Source organism: Thermobia domestica, chromosome 18 (assembly GCF_964235325.1).
Source record: "Thermobia domestica chromosome 18, izTheDome1.hap1.1, whole genome shotgun sequence".
Lineage (NCBI taxonomy): Eukaryota > Metazoa > Arthropoda > Insecta > Zygentoma > Lepismatidae > Thermobia > Thermobia domestica.
In genome coordinates this window covers 53302094-53320786 of record NC_137471.1, presented here as the reverse complement: position 1 = coordinate 53320786, position 18693 = coordinate 53302094, and the positions used below count along the sequence as shown (strand labels likewise).

Sequence of the window (18693 nt, the reverse complement as noted above, 5' to 3'; positions counted from 1 at the left end):
CCATGTCTTATAATAGGGAATGGACCAATATACATAACCATATAATCATATAAGGTAATAGGACCTCATCCAAGGGGATAAATTGAACCAAAATACCAAACACGTGGTTGTAGTAAAATTTGGCAATTTTGTACCCCTAAAAGGGAACGAGGTGGACCACCCAAATTTATCATAATACATGTTAGGGTCCTGTACTATAATACCAAATATATAAAATGAGCAATTTCTAAAATTTAAGGGTGGGCCAAAGTACCCCTCCCAAATTTTTAAAGGATTGCACAAATGTACCTATGTCTTATGATAGGGAATAGACCCCTATACATGACCATATAACCATATAAGGTAATAGGACCTCATCCAAGGAGATAAATTAGGTTAAAAACCAAACACGTGGTTGTACTAAAATTTGGCAATTTTGTACCCCTAAAAGGGAACGAGGTGGACCACCCAAATTTATAGTGATCCATATTAGCGTCCTATACTATAATACCAAATGTTTAAATTGGGCAATTTCTAAAAATGAAGGGGTGGGCCAATGTACCCCTCCCAAATTTTTTAAAGGGGTGCATTAATATACCCATGTCTTATGAAAAGTAATGGACCCCTATACATGACCATATAACCATATAAGGTAATAGGACCTCATCCAAGAGGATAAATTGGGCCAAAAGAACAAACACGTGGTACAACGTATTGCTTACGTTTATATTTTGACAATTTTGTACCCCTAGAAAGGAACGAGGTGGACCACCCAAATTTATTATAATACATGTTAGGGTCCGGTACTATAATACCAAATATATAAAATGAGCAATTTCCAAAATTTAAGGGGTGGGCCAAAGTACCCCTCCCAAATTTTTAAAGGTGTGCACAAATATACCGATATCTTATGAAAGGTAATGGACCCCTATACATGACCATATAACTATATAGGATAATAACACCTCATCAAAGGGGATAAAATCGACCAAAAAACCAAACACGTGGTATAACGTATTGCTTACGTTTATATTTTGGCAATTTTGTACCCCTAAAAGGGAACGAGGTGGACCGCCCAAATTTATCATGATACATATTAGGGTCCTGTACTATAATACCCAATGTTTAAATTGGTCAATTTCCAAAATTTAAGGGGTGGGCCAAGGTACCCCTCCCAAATTTTTCAAGGGGTGCATTAATATATCCATATATTATGAAAGGTAATGGACCCCTGTATACGCCCATATAACAATATAGGGTAATAATACCTCATCAAAGGGGATAAATTAGGTCAAAAACCTTGGCAATTTTTTACTCATGAAAGGGAACGACATAGACACCCAATACTGATAGAGGTACATACTATGGTCCTAGGCTACCACACCAAATTTTTAGATTTGGCAATTTCCAAAATTTAAGGGGGGTGGTCCTATGTACCCCTAAAAGGAAATGAGGTGGACCACCCAAATTTATCATAATACATATTAGGGTCCTGTACTATAACACCCAATGTTTAAATTGGGCAATTTCCAAAATTTAAGGGGTGGGCCAAGGTACCCCTCCCAAATTTTTCAAGGGGTGCATCAATATACCCATGTCTTATGAAAGGGAATGGACCCCTGTATACGCCCATATAACCATATAGGGTAATAACACCTCATCCAAGGGGATAAATTAGGTCAAAAACCCCCGAAATTTGACTTTTTGGCAATTTTTTACCCATGAAAGGGAACGACATAGACCCCCAATACGGATAGAGGTACATACAGTGGTCCTAGGCTACCATACCAAATTTTTAGATTTGGCAATTTCCAAAATTTAAGGGGGGTGGTCCTATGTACCCTGCCAAAATTTAGGGGGTGGGCCAAGGTACCCCTGCCAAAATTTAGAGGGGGTGGTCCTATGTACCCCTAGGTCATTGACCCCGGCCAGGGACCATGGGTCCTGAGGCAGGGACCCAGGGGCCAAAAAGTGTCCTCAAGTCATGCCATTACTACTGATAAATAAAACTATGTATACTAAATAAGCACTCGAGTTCAATAGTAAACAGAAATATTCCATTATTATAATGTTTATCTCAAACACTATCTGAGTCCTGACACCACTAAGATTTCTTGTACTTTCAAGCTAAGGACCTTCACTGTCCACGGGCCTCACCTGTTCTTATTACGCCACTGGATGGGAGTTAACTTTAAGTCAATGAGAATTGACTTAAACAGAACAACAATGTTACTACAGAGCAAAGTTAATAGAGTAGTACACAGTGTTACACAAGATGTCATCTTGCCGTTAGTGGTGGTAGTTTGAGGGAAATTTTGTGGGTAAATTTAACAAAAAGGGAGGGATTTTTTTTTAAAAACGTCAAGATCCAAGGAAATTCTCGCACTGACTGATTGACCGATATAAATGCTTAAATTTTTCTTTGCTCTCCAGAAATAAACTAACAACAGCAATAATTTGTAGCATAATTTGTACCCATTGTTGGTTAGTTGTATTTGTGTGTATTTTTGTGTTTTAAAAAAAGCGAAGGAAAGAGTGAAAACAATAGAGGCAAAAAGCAAATGAATAAAACAAATGTTGGCACTTCCTTTAATATATAGCTATATTAATCTTATCACATTAATTTCTGTCGTAGGAATTGGGCACTCAACAAACTAGGTAAAATTTAATAAGATCAAATTTTGTGTTTGTCGGGGGAAATTTTCTTAAGGAAACCTACTAATACTGCTCCCCGTGCACATGGGCGGCGATTCGGGGGGGCAAAGGGGGCAGTTGCCCCCCACTTTTTCGAAGTGACTAATTAATGTATATAGTTTCATTTGAAAACGTAAAGTTTTTGTATCTTATAACTGGTTTATAGAAAAAATGGTGCTATATAATATTTGCCTTGCGTGAGCACCTATTGGTTGTCTTCCTGTGGAGTTAAGAAAGCTATAAGAATTGGGTTTTAATTGGCACGCAAAATTGACCAAAAATTAACCGATTGGAGTGCAACAATTCCAGGGTACTTAATTTCTTCTTACAAGGGCTCTATATATTAGTCAACCGCTTTGAAACTAATTGAGACAACATTTCGAAAAAAAAACTTTCACAAGTTATTCTTTAATTGCACACAAGTCGACAGTTGCTAAAATGTCTTTTCTTCTTTCTAATAATAGGGAATATTGATTAAAAAGAAAGTAATAAGAGACAACTTCAACCTTTTTCATTGTTTTGTAGTGTAATATACGAGTAAGTGGTGTATTTATGGATGTACGAGTGTATATACAATTAAATTTAGTGAATTCAGCATAATTCTAGGTTTTAGGATTATTTTGTATAACTGGAGTGTGGAGTGATTCTAAGTATTGTTGTGTTTTGATGTGTTCCAAGAAAGTGAAAACTGTACCTAATGACAACGAATATGTCTCGGGAAGCTGCCAAAGTAAATATTTCTTTAAATGTCGTAGCATATACTTGTAGCATTTACTGTCCTTCTAAGAGTAATAACGTAGATTTAATGGCATGTGTGGAATTAAAAATGTAAGTTGTTAATTAATCTCCAGTTTGCAAAACAAGTCTCATTATGCATTACTATGATTAATATTATCCTTTCTATTTATCTGTTTTACAAATTCGTTATTAAATAATCTGATCATACAATTTTCGAAGCACAATTTTAAGATGTTCTTGAGCAAGGAATCAAATCTCTTCTTACACTTTCATAGGACTAGTACCTACTTGCGTTCCTCTTTTCAATTTACTTAATAAAATATGAAATACGATGTACGCTATTTTAACTGAAAAAGATAGTATCCTATTAATTATACAACTTTTCGTCAAACAAAGTGTTAGAAACAACCAGGGAACCTAACATTGATATACAAATATTGAGATCATGCCTTGCCCCCCCCCCACTAATCGCCGCCACTGCCCGTGCATATCCTTTATAAGTGCCTACGTAAATTGCTATCTGGGGAAGTAAATTTTTAATAAATACACATAAACAGTTTAATGGAAACAATAGCTAGACCTACACTAAAACAACATAAAAGATTAACAGCGACATAAAAATTAAATTAAATGATCTGTTAATAAACAGATGCATATTAAACGGTAATGGACGTGATAGAAGTTCAGTTATATTGCCATTGATATAAAAATATTGTAAGAGGGTGCCATATAAATTTGTACATTGAGTTATAAATGCAGGTATCACAAAAGAAGAAAAAAACACATTATTTTTTACTACACTCCAGATGGAAAACGATCTACAAACAATTGAATATCACCGTAATTATGGCCATGTTTCCAACACATTTCCAGTACAAAATAATGCTGTTCCGTAGATCCCTTTCGATTCCTTACTTCTCAACTAACATCACCTAACTGGCATTATCAACAGCAGCGCTCACATAAACTTCACCTCACACATGAGCTTCATCACTGATAGGGTCAAATGAATTATGGGAATTACTGTTATAGCCAAGTAGCTGCTGTGCTAGTCAAACCAGAGCCTAATAACTGCTAATGCCAACTGACTACATAGCACAATAGGTTAAATCAGGGATGCAAATAACCACTCGCCCGGGGCGAGTGGTTCATCAGTGCGGGCGAGTTTCTAAACAATAAAGACTATACAAATCTAGGGTGACTAGATTACTGACTTCAAAAAAGAGGACGTTTGTCTAAAATAACGTGAACCGAAACAATATATCTATACCTATAATAATTACCGTAATATCTTTATTGTGGACTTAGGTCGTCGCCTATGATCGTTTCAAGTTGATGAGGTGGTTGTAAGACAAATAAGCAATATCACAAACTATTATACACTGAAAGGGTTAAGAATTTATATATAATGTAAGCAGATATTCTAAGAGCTTTAAGAAATACATTTCATATTTCTTTCTTAAATCTGGCATTATGAACAAAAATCATTGAATGGTAACAAAACTTAATTGAGGTAGAAAATATGGTATACTATATTACTGTAATAAACTTAAAACGCTACACTGATCCAACAATGATGTATTTTTTCATACAAATTACTCATGCTTAATTGGATTTGCTTTCATTTTCATCTGTATCATATTTCTTTGATGCTTCCCTAACATTTGTTTATTTTTCAAAAGGAAATCATAGAATTCACAACATGAATATTCATTAAAATTATGCTGCACAATGGCTAACCAATGAGAAAAAAATCAGCAATTTTCAGTAACTCTGAGAAACATTCTTCATTTCTTGATTCAGAAAAGTATTTAACTCAAATATTGCTAGATACCTGTTGTCCATCTGCTATATTACCGGCATTTAAGAAAAGACTGGAATTTCGTTAATATTGTCAAAAATCAGGTAAAAATACAATATTTCTTTAACGTGTTAATTTGTATGAATATTATGGTTCATAAAGAAACCCGAAGAAAGAGGACATATGACTATTTTCTACAAAATTCCCCCCGGACGCCTTCCTAGAGTCTGTAAAACAGGACATGTCCGGGTAAAAAAGGACGTCTGGTCAGTCTATACAAATCACGATTGGGATGTGAGATGTGGGCTAGTAGCTTTTCTCTTGGGCTAATAAAATTTTGTTGCTTATTTACATCCCTGCAGTTAAATGTCTCTAAAGTACGAAACTATAGCATCATTTTTGTTTCAAATATTTCCACAGGAAGTGTCAGAGGACCTGGACATGTGCTGGAGAGAGATTCTTTACATGTGCCTCATCGCTCTCGGTAAGTAGACCTGCTACTAATATTTAAAAAAATATACCAGTACTCGCTAGCAAAGTTGTATATTTTCCTTATAGAGTTTCATTTTTTCAAGAGGCCAATTACCCTATAGGGTCTTTTGTAGAAACAATAACAAAAGTCGTTATTCTCTATGTAGCCTTTCTTAATAATAATTCGAAATAGACATACTAAAACTGTTTGAAAACACATTTCTGTTTCGCTTCAAGTTACAGAGTTGTGTACCAAATAGTTTTAACTGTTGTGAATCGTTGGTAGGAAAAGCTGTATAGGGGGCAAGCTTTCGCTAGACGTTCAACATAAAACACCAGCAAGTTGTATGAGTGACTACATTAGTACCTTCAATAATTCTGAAAAGTATAATTACCTTGAATTTTATTTGTACTAAAACCAAAAACGTTTAATTCACATCTCAAATACAATCATGATCAATTCTGAGCATGATGATGCAACTACTAATCATTAAAAAAACGTACTGACAAATTTTAAGGTGGTAAAATTTAAACAGTAAAAAGAAAGAAGAAAAACTAATGTAAAAGTTTTTATATGCAATGATATTGAAATTATGTGTTATTTTCAAAGGAATACACAAGCCTTTTAACCCTCACTCGAGCAAGATATTATAGAAAAATAAACAGGTAGTCTTAAAAGCATTGAACCTTCTGCACAAGAGATGGAATTAATATCCCAAACTTCAGAGTCGCAGTGGGTCAGGCTTAACTTCATTTGTCAACTGACAAGTGTGACTATAGTTGTGCAAAAAGTCTTGGAATTCTTATGATAAGACGTAAAGTATTGAGGCGTGTAGATGAGTGCAAAGTTACACTACATTTTATAATTTCATTTCGATAAAGGTGGAAAAGCTGCGAAGGACCGTGAGGAAATTTGAGCTGATTATGGGCAGGATACGTCATCAAAAGATACAGTCTAAAGATAGTTCAGTCGCTTTTGTTCTAGAAAATTCTATGTCCTAAACATTCCTCGCAGTGGGAGGCTTTCTGGCCAAAGTCAAGCAAGATCGGCATATAAACAATAATGACATCACCAAAAACCTAAACATGCATCACAAAACAGAATTAAACCGTTTGACATTTCAATGTCACATGATCTGACTCAAATACATTTATTCGACCGATGTTCTATCTGTGATTCTCTACTGAAACATGACGAACTTGAGCTAGTCCCCAAGCGATTTATCACTATTGATAATAAGTGGATAACCTCGAAAAAGACCGTGGTCAAAAATAGAAGATCCACAGTATCTGCTAAAAATCACACTCCCAGACGCCCAGGAAGATTATACAGCGTGGTCCGGAAGAGGGCGTACCCCTAATTGGTGTTTTCTGACGGTTTTAGGTTTTACCCATATTTGTTTAGTAATATTGCTTGGCATTGTCTGGCAACATTGCTATCCATGTTCATTTGTTTTCTGCTGTTTTCTGCTTGGTAACAGTTGTTTGCAGTAAAGTTATAGTAATCAACAATGTGTGATCAAATCCATATAGCATCGAACAAGGATTAGTTGTTGCGGTTTGGCTTCACGAAAGACGTTATACAGGTGACACCATGGAAAGTGTTAAAGCAAAATTTACAGACCGCTTTGGTATTGATCCACCAACAAAAGCAACAATGTTGTGGTGGGAAAAACGTGCATTTGCTACAGGTAGTTGAAAGACCTTCCTCGAGGCGGTCGACCGATAAAACGGAGGGAAACATTCCATGAAGAGGAAGCATTACTACAACAGTCACCTTCAAAATCAACACGTAAAAGGTCTTCGGAGCTTGGTATTCCTCGGACCACCAGGGTGAGGCACATTAAAGATCTAAAATTGAAGGTTTACCGTCCAATGCTTGTGAATGAACTGAGTGACGCCCACATGGATGCTCGGAAAGAGACATGCAGAACTCTCCTTTCCCTTCCAAATTATCTCGTGGTGCAGTCCTCTTCACAGACGAGTATGCTATCTACCGGAGTATGCATTCTTGGAACATTGTAATGTGGTGTAAGGAAAATCCTCGGTTTTACAAAGAGATGGAGAGAAACCCACCATCCCTGATGGTGTGGGTTGGAATGAGTGCAACACACATTTTTGGGCCTTACTTCTTCGAAGACAAAGTTATTGGACATTCTTAACTGGAGATGCTTAATGAGTGGTTGGTGCTTCAACTGGAAGAAAATGGTATCAAAGACTCTGTTGTGATACAGCAGGATGGAGGAGCACCAGGGCACTTTGCGATTCACTTGCTCAATTACCTGAATCAGACGTTTCCTGGCCACTGGATTGGAAGAGGTTGTGCATCTTCACCAGCTTCCTTTGCCTGGTCTCCAAGAAGTCCCGATCTGACGACACCAGACAATGCTCTCTGGGGTTTCATAAAGCAACAAGAAAGAAACACTCGATATCACACAACGCAGGAATTACGAGCAGCTGTGGAACACGCCTTCACCCTCGTGACTCCGGAGTATCTCCGCAAAACATCCGCGAGAATTTGGCGCAGAATTTAGCTGTGTTACGACATGGATGGTGATCATACCGATGTTTGTGACTCTTAAAACTCTTAAGACTTCAAATAACTGTGTACAGACATTCTACCATAACTAACACTATACTGTTGAAACTAAAGGGGGGTATGCCTACTTCCGGATCACCCTGTACTGTGCGTTTGGTGAGATTGGAAGGGTATCATGCATCGTTAGCTGCAGCCACTGGAACTATTCTATTAAAAGTTAGTTGAAGTGTAACTAGTAGTTCAAAAAACGACCGGAACTGATCAACAGAAAGGGTGTCGTACATTACGCTAACAATACCAGACCGCATACAACTTTAACGACCCATCAGAAATTGAATTGAGATGACATAAATGAAATATTTGTTTTACGTTTTGCTTATTCCAGGTAGGCTAACGGAGACGGGAATGATAAGAAACAAATAAAATGGTGGAATGAAGAAAGTGGGAGGAAATGGGAGAACCCCCAAGAAAACCATGCACACGATGTTTCTTCACCACAAAGTCCACTTAGTGCGATCTGTGATGGAACTAGGAACCACGTACCAGAGGTGAATGCTCTACTATTGAGGCACCGCAGCGTTCAGTGTCGTTAGAAATTTAGAGAATTTGGCTTGGAGGTTTTAGTGCATTCACCACGTGGTGCTTTCTTGTCATCGTCAGATTATTATTTGTTTTGGTCTTTCCAGAACTCCCTGAATGGTGTTAAGTTAGTTTTCAAAAAAATATGTGTGGAAAACACGTGTCTTTTTTCATCAGAAACCACAAGTTCTATAGTGACGGGATTGTGGTGTTACTGGGAAAATGACAAAAGGTCAGTGAACAAAATTGTGGAAATGTGATTTTATCATTTTGAAGATACGGGGGAAGGCCTCCAAGGTAAGAATTTGGGGGGTAATGTCTTCTCTGATTTTTTATCGCTTGCTTTCGTGGCAAAGGGAGTGTTCTGTCCAAAAATTGACGTTTACAGCTCTTTCCTTCTTTCTCCCCTCCTCCTCTCATTACGGGTTAATAGGGGATATGGAAGCGAATAATTAAATATGTCGAACCTGCGTAACCAGGCAAACACGCAGTAAAAGAGCTGGTGTGTGTTTATGTGTGTGCATATGTGCCTCCAACTTTACAGTACCTTTTTCGCCAACAAGTTTTCATAACATTATTTTCAAATCACAATAAATGTACAGGGTGATTCTTTATAATAAGTTATAATTTTTATTGGAAGCACATACAGTCTTGGTTTATATGTCATTATACTGCAATACTTCAAGTTTGACTGACGTAGTGAGTACTCTAACAGCAGAATTAAAGAGTAGGCATATGCCTATCATGTTTCCTCTGGTACACTTAGGTCCAAAATTATTGTCGCATATCTATAACTATCTTCTTGTAAGAATATAATTTGATAATGATTTTGCAGGGTACTTTTAATACTGCTACTATGTGTATAAATTGGGAAATGAATATTTGTGGTAAATTTCATAGGAAAGGAATTATAAATACGAAAATTGGAATGAGTAAAACAAAATGTTACTAAATGGACAAGAAACTTTTATTTTCGTTTTATTGTTGTTATTTACTGCTCTTTTGGCATAAAATTTGCCACATGCATGCCTTTGCCGATTATACACGTACTAACATTATAAGAAATACCGGGCGAAATCGTTATCATATTATATTCCTACAACAATATATTTATAGATATGCGACAATAATTTTGGACATGAGTTTACATGGGAATGTGTCCAGTATGTGCCTTATGATCCTCTGAGAGAGAAATCACATGGATGGCAAGTAATAGTCACAGCAGGCATGTAGCCAAGGGGTGGGTCCGGGGGGTCCGGACCCCCCCCCCTTCGAGACTAGAAATAAAAAAATTGAGGAAGGACGAAACAAAAAGAAACAAGAAATAGGAAGAATTAGCGTTAAAAATAAAGATAAAAATAAAGCTAAAATAAAAATAAATTTTTATCATCGCTTCCCTGTACAATCAAACATGTTATTTCAGAAACGGTTTTCTACTGCTCCTTTAACTTGTCATTTGGAACAGACAGTAATTGACGGAATAATAAAAACAAAACAGTTATGTGGAAAGCAAGTCCTGTTAACATTTGATTCAACAGAGAAAGGAACGCAGATATAAAATATTTTACAAGACATTATTGGATACGTACGTTTTTTTGTTAGTTGAAGTCATAGTGAAAGGAAAATTGTCATACTTGGATGAACAGAAGAAGGAACGTAGATATTGTAATTTTTAAAAAACATATTTTTATAAATATTCTTTTATTCGAGATTTCTTCATAGTTTGTTACTAAAATACTTACTAACATGCATGGGCGCCAATCCTGTACAGCATAAGTTTCGCACAGTTAGATGAAAACGACAACGATGGTCGCTTATGGTGACAACAAGATGGCGCCGCGCCGCACTTCCGGATAGACGTAAGGGAATTTCTTGATCAACGTTTCCCAGATAAGTGGATAGGTCGTGGTGGACCATTTGTCTGGCTGCCACTGTCTCCAGATAACAGACCACTTGACTTCTTTCTGTGGGGGCTTGTGAAAGATAAGGTGTACCCTTCCCCTACCTGATAATGTTAATAAACTGAAACATCGCATCACAGCAACAATCGCGGACGTTACTCCCGAAATGCTGGCTACTGTTTGGCAGGAAATCGACTTTCGTTGAGATGTGTCCAGGATGACCGCAGGTGCACACATTGAGCCGTAATGGATTTGTCACCAAAAAAAACTTTAAGTGTTTTGTAGTATAACGGCATATTAACCAAGTCTCTATGTGGTTCAAATAAATAATTATAACTGATTGAAGCTGTAAACTCGCCCTGTAAACCACCCTTAATTTTCAATTTTGAGCTCCAAAGGGTCAATACTGTTTAGACAACCTGATCTATGTATATAAGATGTATCAGAACAACACCAACAACTAGGGCCGGTGCACCCCCTTCCCCTTCGTTGTAAATATACACGATCTGAAATGAGAAGATAGCAGTGAAAAAAGTAACACTTTCTGAAACTTTCTGCTATCATGTTTCGTTTGAGGCTTAAAAGGAAGCAAAACTTTGCAACAGCAATACTTTAAGTCGATTTTCTGAAGGTTGAAGGAAAAGGATTCACCAAGGAAAACAATATAACATTTCGCAAGGAAGAAAACAGAAGCCAGGAGGAAAGAACTTCTTTCTGTATATCAGTTGCGACCCTCTTTAAAATACTGCCCTCCCCGCTCTATGTACGATACCAATGTTGTCAGAGGTAAAGAATATTATCACATGTCACTTTGAAGAGTTTCAATGTGATTGGTAGTTATTGGTGTACCCCGTCAAAAAATCCTGAATTCCCCTGCCGACAATGTTTTGGAGGTGATTCCTGATACCAAGATAAGACAAAAAGTATAGACCAACCTGGGTGCACAAATGCTTCCTTTCGAAGTTATAGGCTGACGAAAACATGAAAAAATGAACTTTAAATGTCCATAGCATCAATACTATGGGAGCTACGAGGGAGTTTGACTATGGGCGTGTAATTTGAAGTACTTACCAACTACCTTTTTAAAAATTGTTCCTGAAGTACAGCAGGATTCTGAAACATGTATTTTTGGATAGCACACATATTAGTTCCTAATTGAAATCTTGATCCGACTACGGTAGGTCCCATAGTTTCGGAGCTATCGATTTTTGGTCTATACTTTTTATCTTGGTGTCAGGAATTATGCATGTCCTAAAAGGATATAAGTCTGAATACCGCTGATTATTTGAATAATCTTCCATCCATTATTCAAATTATCGCTTATCACAGTATCTTCTACTAATTAATTGATTTTTCTTTATTGCAGGGTTTACCGTTTTGATAATGATTCTCTTCAGATTTTTGATCGGAATTGTTGTATGGTTTGTGGTGATTGCTGTTGCAGGTGTCAGTATCATTGGGACAATAGCTCTCTGGTGAGTTTTACTTAATAAATACTTAAGTCTCCCCGTTCTTAGTCTCCCCGTATATCCTTGCATCGAAAACAATCGCTGCAAGTTCAAAAAATATTTTTCTTTTCTTTTCTTTCTTTTTTTTCATAGAATACACTCCAATAGATACTACATACCTTCCGCATTATTATCCTCAAGAAATCTCTTCGCCAGAAGAGTGGCCAATAGATTCTCTGAAAACGATCATGATACCGTTGGCTAAGACCAGAGAGACGTGAGGAATAAAGCACTATTAATCTCATAGTGCATGCAGCTAAAATTATGGTTCGAATACTGAATAAAAGGTTGTATGGAAGTAGGGGTAAAAGTGCATCTGAAAAGGTAGGGGGACGCATGACGTTACGCCGTCTCCCTTGTCTAACTTTGCCCGTTGTAATATTTTTTAGCAAGTGGAGGGACGCCATAGCTATTTTTCGGAAGTGCGGTAACTGCGTCTCCACACGTTCCCCCCTCACTTTGACTCCTGTATGTTGTATTTATTGGCCTAGAAAAGACTTTTAGTCAAAGCCTCATAAGCAGTGGTGCTATTCTAATTTTTTAACAACCGGTTCGCTATTATACACCTAGGTATATATATATATATATATATATATATATATATCGGGTGTTCTAAAAATGGCGCCTACAGGGCCCTATTTTACAAAAAGAAAGCCATTTTTGGAACACCTGATATACATATAATCTTGGAGAAATAGTAAATGGATAGGTAGATAGATATAGTTGTCTTAGGAAACAAACCATGCAAGATAGTTCTTGTGTTCTAGAACGCAACGCAAATTTTACCACCTTGGGTTCGAACTAAGTACTGTTGCTATTGTATTTTGTACCGTTACGTTCAAACAAAACCGACTTTAGGTGGGGAAAACATATGGCAGAATGTATAATAGTGTATTTTGTTAGTGAGAGTTAGTCTGGCTTTGCCAAAAGTATTTTTTTGCTGCCTGAAAATTTCAAACATTTAATCTCACCAATACAAATATGGAGCACTCAAAAGAATTAACAATGAAGACCTGGAAACCTTTTATTGACGTTACTGGAAAATTCTTTATCAGTAGCTTAAGATAAATATCTTGACTCCAGCCCATTCAAATTTCTGTCTGTCCATTGAATTGAAATAATTCATAGTTGCTTGTTTTCACAACAATGCAAGCGAGCGGGAGAAGTACAGAGGTGCTTTCACAAAGGGCATCTCCAGCAATTGCCTAGTTTCTTGACCGATGAGGACCAGGGTCGATATAGGTATGTAGAAAACCGGTAGGCTCTGTAGATCACAAATACATTGGTCTCGATGTCACAAAGTGATTTGTGTTCGAACAGAATTCGAAAAACCGATCGACGGTCCGGACAGTGTTGTAGTCACTTCTCGGGACACCGTGCGCCACTTAAGAGGCTTTCGGCCGGTGGAGATATATGGGTCCATCCTCATCTCCTGACTCTGCTGCGTAATTCTATGTCGCACATTACCCATGAAACTACAGAGATCCACTTGGATCCTCATAAGAAGTGACGCGAACCGGCTCAAAAGCACGGATTGTTTAAATGTGTGGGCTCGTATTTCCACTGACCAACGGGTCCCTCGGACAATATGGGTGTGGGGAGAACGTGCAGACACGCTAGTTTCCGAATATGCAAGCACCGATGTCTCACTTGAAGTTGTTCCTGTGCCACAACCAAAACAACCAGACACTGATTATCGCTCTCGGCTATTTCGACCCATTCGTTCAGGTGAACTTGGTTTGTGTGTCAGGGAACAAATTGAACTGTAAATCTCCCATATCACACTCCTAGCTACAGGCTTGCTGGTTATCACAACCAGGCCCAATAATAGGTTTCAAGTGAAACCAAACCAAGCTCAGCTGACACGTGGCTTGAAACAGCCGAGAGCGATTAGCAGTGTCTGGCCGTTTTGAGCTCTGTCACTGGAGCAAATTCAAATTCGACATCGGGGTTACCATGTTGGGAAACAAGCATGTCCGCCCGTTCTCTCTCTATACCCACATTGCCCGAGGGGCTCGTGTGCTTCTGGTCAGGTTCCCGTCACTTCTTATCAAGATCCTGCTGCATCTCTGTGGTTTCAGAGTGTGCGATATAAAATTATGCAGCAGATTTAGGAGATAAGGATAGATCCAAAGATCTCCACTGGAAGTCTCTCCAGTGGCGCACGATGGCCGAGAATTGACTACTATACTGTTGGGACCGTCGATCGCTTTTTCGACTCCTGTTCGAACACACCTTACTTCGCAACACTGAAACCAACGTATTCGAGTCCTACAGAGCCTACTGGTTCTCTACATACCAATATCGACCCTGGCACTCACCGGTCAAGAAAGTAGGGAGTCAGCAATGCATTGGGTGGAAACGACCTTTATTTGGCTTCTTTCTTTCACTCTTGGTTGAGCCATGCGTTAAATATAAATGTGAGTATTTATGTCTGGGATAACAAACGGTTCTGCGAACTCGAAATATTTATACAACCGGTTCTAGCGAACCGGCTGAATAGCACCACTGCTCATAAGGAAGGTACATGAACCAACAAGTAAGTTTTAGATTAGGGAAAGAAACAACAGAGGAGAGTTTAATTGAAGGGAGAGTTAGACAAGAATGTTGTCTCGCAGACATTATTTAATATCTATTTACACGAAATAGTGAAGAAGAGCCTACATAATGAAAACGACATTTCGGTAGAATGGTTACATGTGTACCATTTGCAGATGATATGGCACTTATTGTAGAGTTTGAAGAGAAAATTAATAAGATGGATGCTCGTGAGGAATATAGGGTGACAATAAATGTTAGAAAGATAAAAACTATGGTGATTGCGAGGAAATGGTCAGTGTCAACATAAAGGTAGGAAGGGAAAAAACAGAAGAGATGACTAGTTTTCGATATCTGGTTAGTATTATTAGTAATGACATTAAGTATGAACGTAAAATAAAAGCAAGGATAGAAATTGCAAGAGAAGCATTTAAGAGCAGGAAAAGTATATTTTGTGCGTTCTTGAATAAGGAGTTAAGGAAAGACTTATTAAATGTTTCGTGTGGAGTATTGTACTTTATAAGGCAGAAACATGGACAATACGCAGAAGCGATAAGAAACGATTTGAAACTTTCGAAATGTGAGTGTGGAGAAGAAAGGAGAGAATTAGCTAAGTCAAGCTGGAAACGAATGAGGAAGTGTTAGGAATAGTAGGACAGAAAAGAACAATTTCAGATACAATTGAAAAGAAGAAGATAAACTGGTTGGGACATTGGCTGAGTAGGAATTGTATCATGAGGGGTATGCTAAAAACAGGGCCGGTGTTAGGCAATTTGCCGCCCCGTACAATGATATCATTTGCCACCCCCTTTCTCCAGAAAGAAAAAAAAACTTAAAAGCCATGATTTTAATTGTGCTGCCACCCAGGGGCGTAAATACGGGCTCCGCAGACCCCGCATTGCGGAGGACCCTAGCCATCATGGGGCCCTCAAATCGTAATGTGGGACGTAGAGAAGGAGCCCCACTCCATGCTGTCTGCGGGGGGCTCCAAGAATTTTGCTACGCCACTGATGCTACACCATCATGAACAACGAAGGGGAGCGAAAATGCACTCGAACTCAGAAAGGTCTAAACACTACAAATACAATTTCGTTCCCTCTTTTTTTAAAACACAATAATCTATTATGTTAGTGAAAGATAAACCAAACACACCTGTACAGGAAAGATGGTAATCCTTTTTATAGAATTCAATATCGAGCTTTAATCTCAATATATCAGTCTTCAATTCCAGTGCAAGTAGCTCTTTCATCTTTATTTCTTGATTTTGATTTTTCTTCTACATCTGCTAAAATTAAAAGAAAAAAACTTGTTTCCACCTTCAATGATAAGGAACTTGCTTGTGACAAATACAAGAATAATTTTCATATCAAAAACTGTGATAATTAACTACATGGAACAGGTGTTTGCTACTGTTCGGGAATTGAGTTTTTGTATTTGACAACAGCCAAGCAATTCATGCTGGGTTTTGTTTGACCATTTGCTTTAGCACTGTCCACGTGATCTTAAACTAATGAGACTTAAACATGAATTATGAATATAGTATCCAAATTGATGGTCAGCTAAGTAAATTTAACTACTATCATCATGAAGTCTGTTTCCAACAAGAAATATTTATTTTAAATAATATACTTATGGCAGATTTTGGCGCCGTGTAAATGCACGTGTTGCACACATGGTAGAGCCGGCCCTGGCAAGAAGGTATATTAGCAGAAGGAAAGAGATAGTGGGCGAAGGAGTTTAAAGTAGGTAATTAGTTTGTTTTCCAACTTCGATCATGCCTTTCATACACATTTTCTCATTCAGTGACATTAGAAGTTACAATAAGTACCCTAGCAACAGTTCGTAGGGGCTCAGTGGTAGAGCGTTCGGTGGCTCAGTGATAGAGCGTTCACCTCTGGTGCTTGGGGTCACGGGCTCGATCCCAGCCTCCGCCAAGTGAACTTTGTGGTGGATAATACCGTGTGCGTGGGTTTCCTCGGAGTTCTCCCCTTTACTCCCACTTTCTTCCTTCCCCCATTTCATTCATTAATTTCTCATCATCACCGTCAACTTTAGCCTAACTGGCATAACCGTGGGACGTAAAACTTAACGATTTCATTTAAAAAGCACAGTTCGTACCCTAACAGCACAATTACACAGCAGGCATATGACTATCATGTTCCCTCAGGTACATGGGAATGTGTCCAGTATGTACCTTATATACTTCTAAGAAAGAAATCACATGGATGGCAAATGATAGTTACAGTCTATGTCCGCCCCTAGGCACATGCCTGAAATGTACCTGGGAATTTGCCTAGTATGTTCTACGTATGTTCCTCATGCCGTAAGCGTCAATGAACCACAAAATTACTCCCCCAAAATATGTTAAATCGCCTATATGTGTAATGTGTTTACATTAAGGTGAGTCTAAACAATACTTTAAACAAGTAAAAAAAATGTAGCGCTACCCTTGGGTGGTCGCAAACCACCAACTGCTGGATTACTAGCCGCGTTCTTTTCGACTTGGTCACGGAGACGATGAGGAGAATGTCGCTTGTAGAGGGATAAATTATTGAGGTCTTTTGAATTTGGCTGATCAGAATGCTCCTTTAACCGCGTATATTCGACAATAACAGTTTGGGACCGGATAAAAAATATGCTCGCCATGTAATTTTATAACAAAATGACGAGTGTCTATTTACTTTATTTCATGGTTCTTCCATATTCACTTTCAAATAATCGGCGACAGTTGCCATCAGTAATGTTGATGGGTTTATTGCCTCTAGTACACAATCTCTTGGAAAAAGAAGCAACAAATGCATCAAATCTGGGAGATGAATTTAGAACACCTAAATGACGAATGCCTAGCACATCTTGTGCTGTTAGGGTATCTGAAACAATTTATACCTAAAGGACGTACCTAGAACATGAGAGATATATGCCCTAAGTGACGACATAAAAAGAAACGACTGTTAGAGTACGAAACTGAACCAGGTATATAAATGCTATATTTGTAGTACATAGTTGCAAATATCAATTAGGTGTAACAAGTACCTAAAACTGTAGGTAGCTGAAGTATATACTTAGTACATGAATATCATATGTGCCAAGTGTCGGGTACCTAAAAAGTAGCTGGGACACTTAAATGTCACATGCCTAGCACATCTTGTGCTGTTAGGGGTAGGCCAATGTTTGGAAATTGGGAATTGCAAATATCAAGTTTTAAACTACGTTGGGCCGGCGTAGTTCAAACTGTACATTATGTTGTCAACCAACAACTTTCCCCAACAGTTTCGACCTCACATGGGGCTGCGGTTCCAGTTGAATTGGTTTGCAAATGCCCGGTAAAAGGACTAATTATAACGTAGGACTAACGGTGGCAATTGGCTGGCCTACCGTTCCCCACTGCTGACCCTATTATCTGTGCTGCTAGAGTATAAATATCTAGAAGGACTTGTAGTCAGAGGCGGATCTAGAAGGTAAAAACTGGGGGGCCGGTCAGAACCCATAATATGATAAGTATATCATGTTTACTATAAACTTTCAAAAATATATAAATAATAGCTTAAATTATTTTTGTCTCTCAAAAAACTGGGGGGTCCTAGGCCCCTCCTGGCCCCGACCTAGATCCGCCTCTGCTTATAGTTTTATTTTTATGTTCTTTATTTTCTAGGGTACTATATGGAAAGAAGAGGAAAAGAATGCAGGATATAAAAAATGAGGGAGCAGTAGACCAAAGGATAGAAAAAAGCTATCTTGCGTACGCTATTATTGCCACAATAGCTACAGTAAGTGTTCTTTATATAGCTTGATAAAAAAAAAATCACGAAATCCATGGAGGTATTGTTCTTCATGGCTGCACTATATTTGTCAATTTGTCCTCAGAGAGAACTGTCGGTTTACCGCTTTTGGGGCATCTGACACGTTTCAAACTTCCTTGAATTTATCGTCCAGAGGTTTAACCCT

At 38.1% G+C, this 18693-nt stretch overlaps 1 protein-coding gene across 1 annotated transcript in view; it reads left to right on the top strand.

Annotated features, from left to right (window-relative positions):
- Window positions 1–18693, top strand: part of LOC145675973 (choline transporter-like protein 1) — a 156114-nt gene that overhangs the window by 74039 nt on the left and 63382 nt on the right. The window contains exons 7-9 of the mRNA XM_081746802.1: window positions 5633–5696; window positions 12069–12177; window positions 18401–18515. Coding sequence (XP_081602928.1) covers window positions 5633–5696; window positions 12069–12177; window positions 18401–18515 — 288 coding nt within the window. The remainder of the gene's footprint in view (window positions 1–5632; window positions 5697–12068; window positions 12178–18400; window positions 18516–18693) is intronic.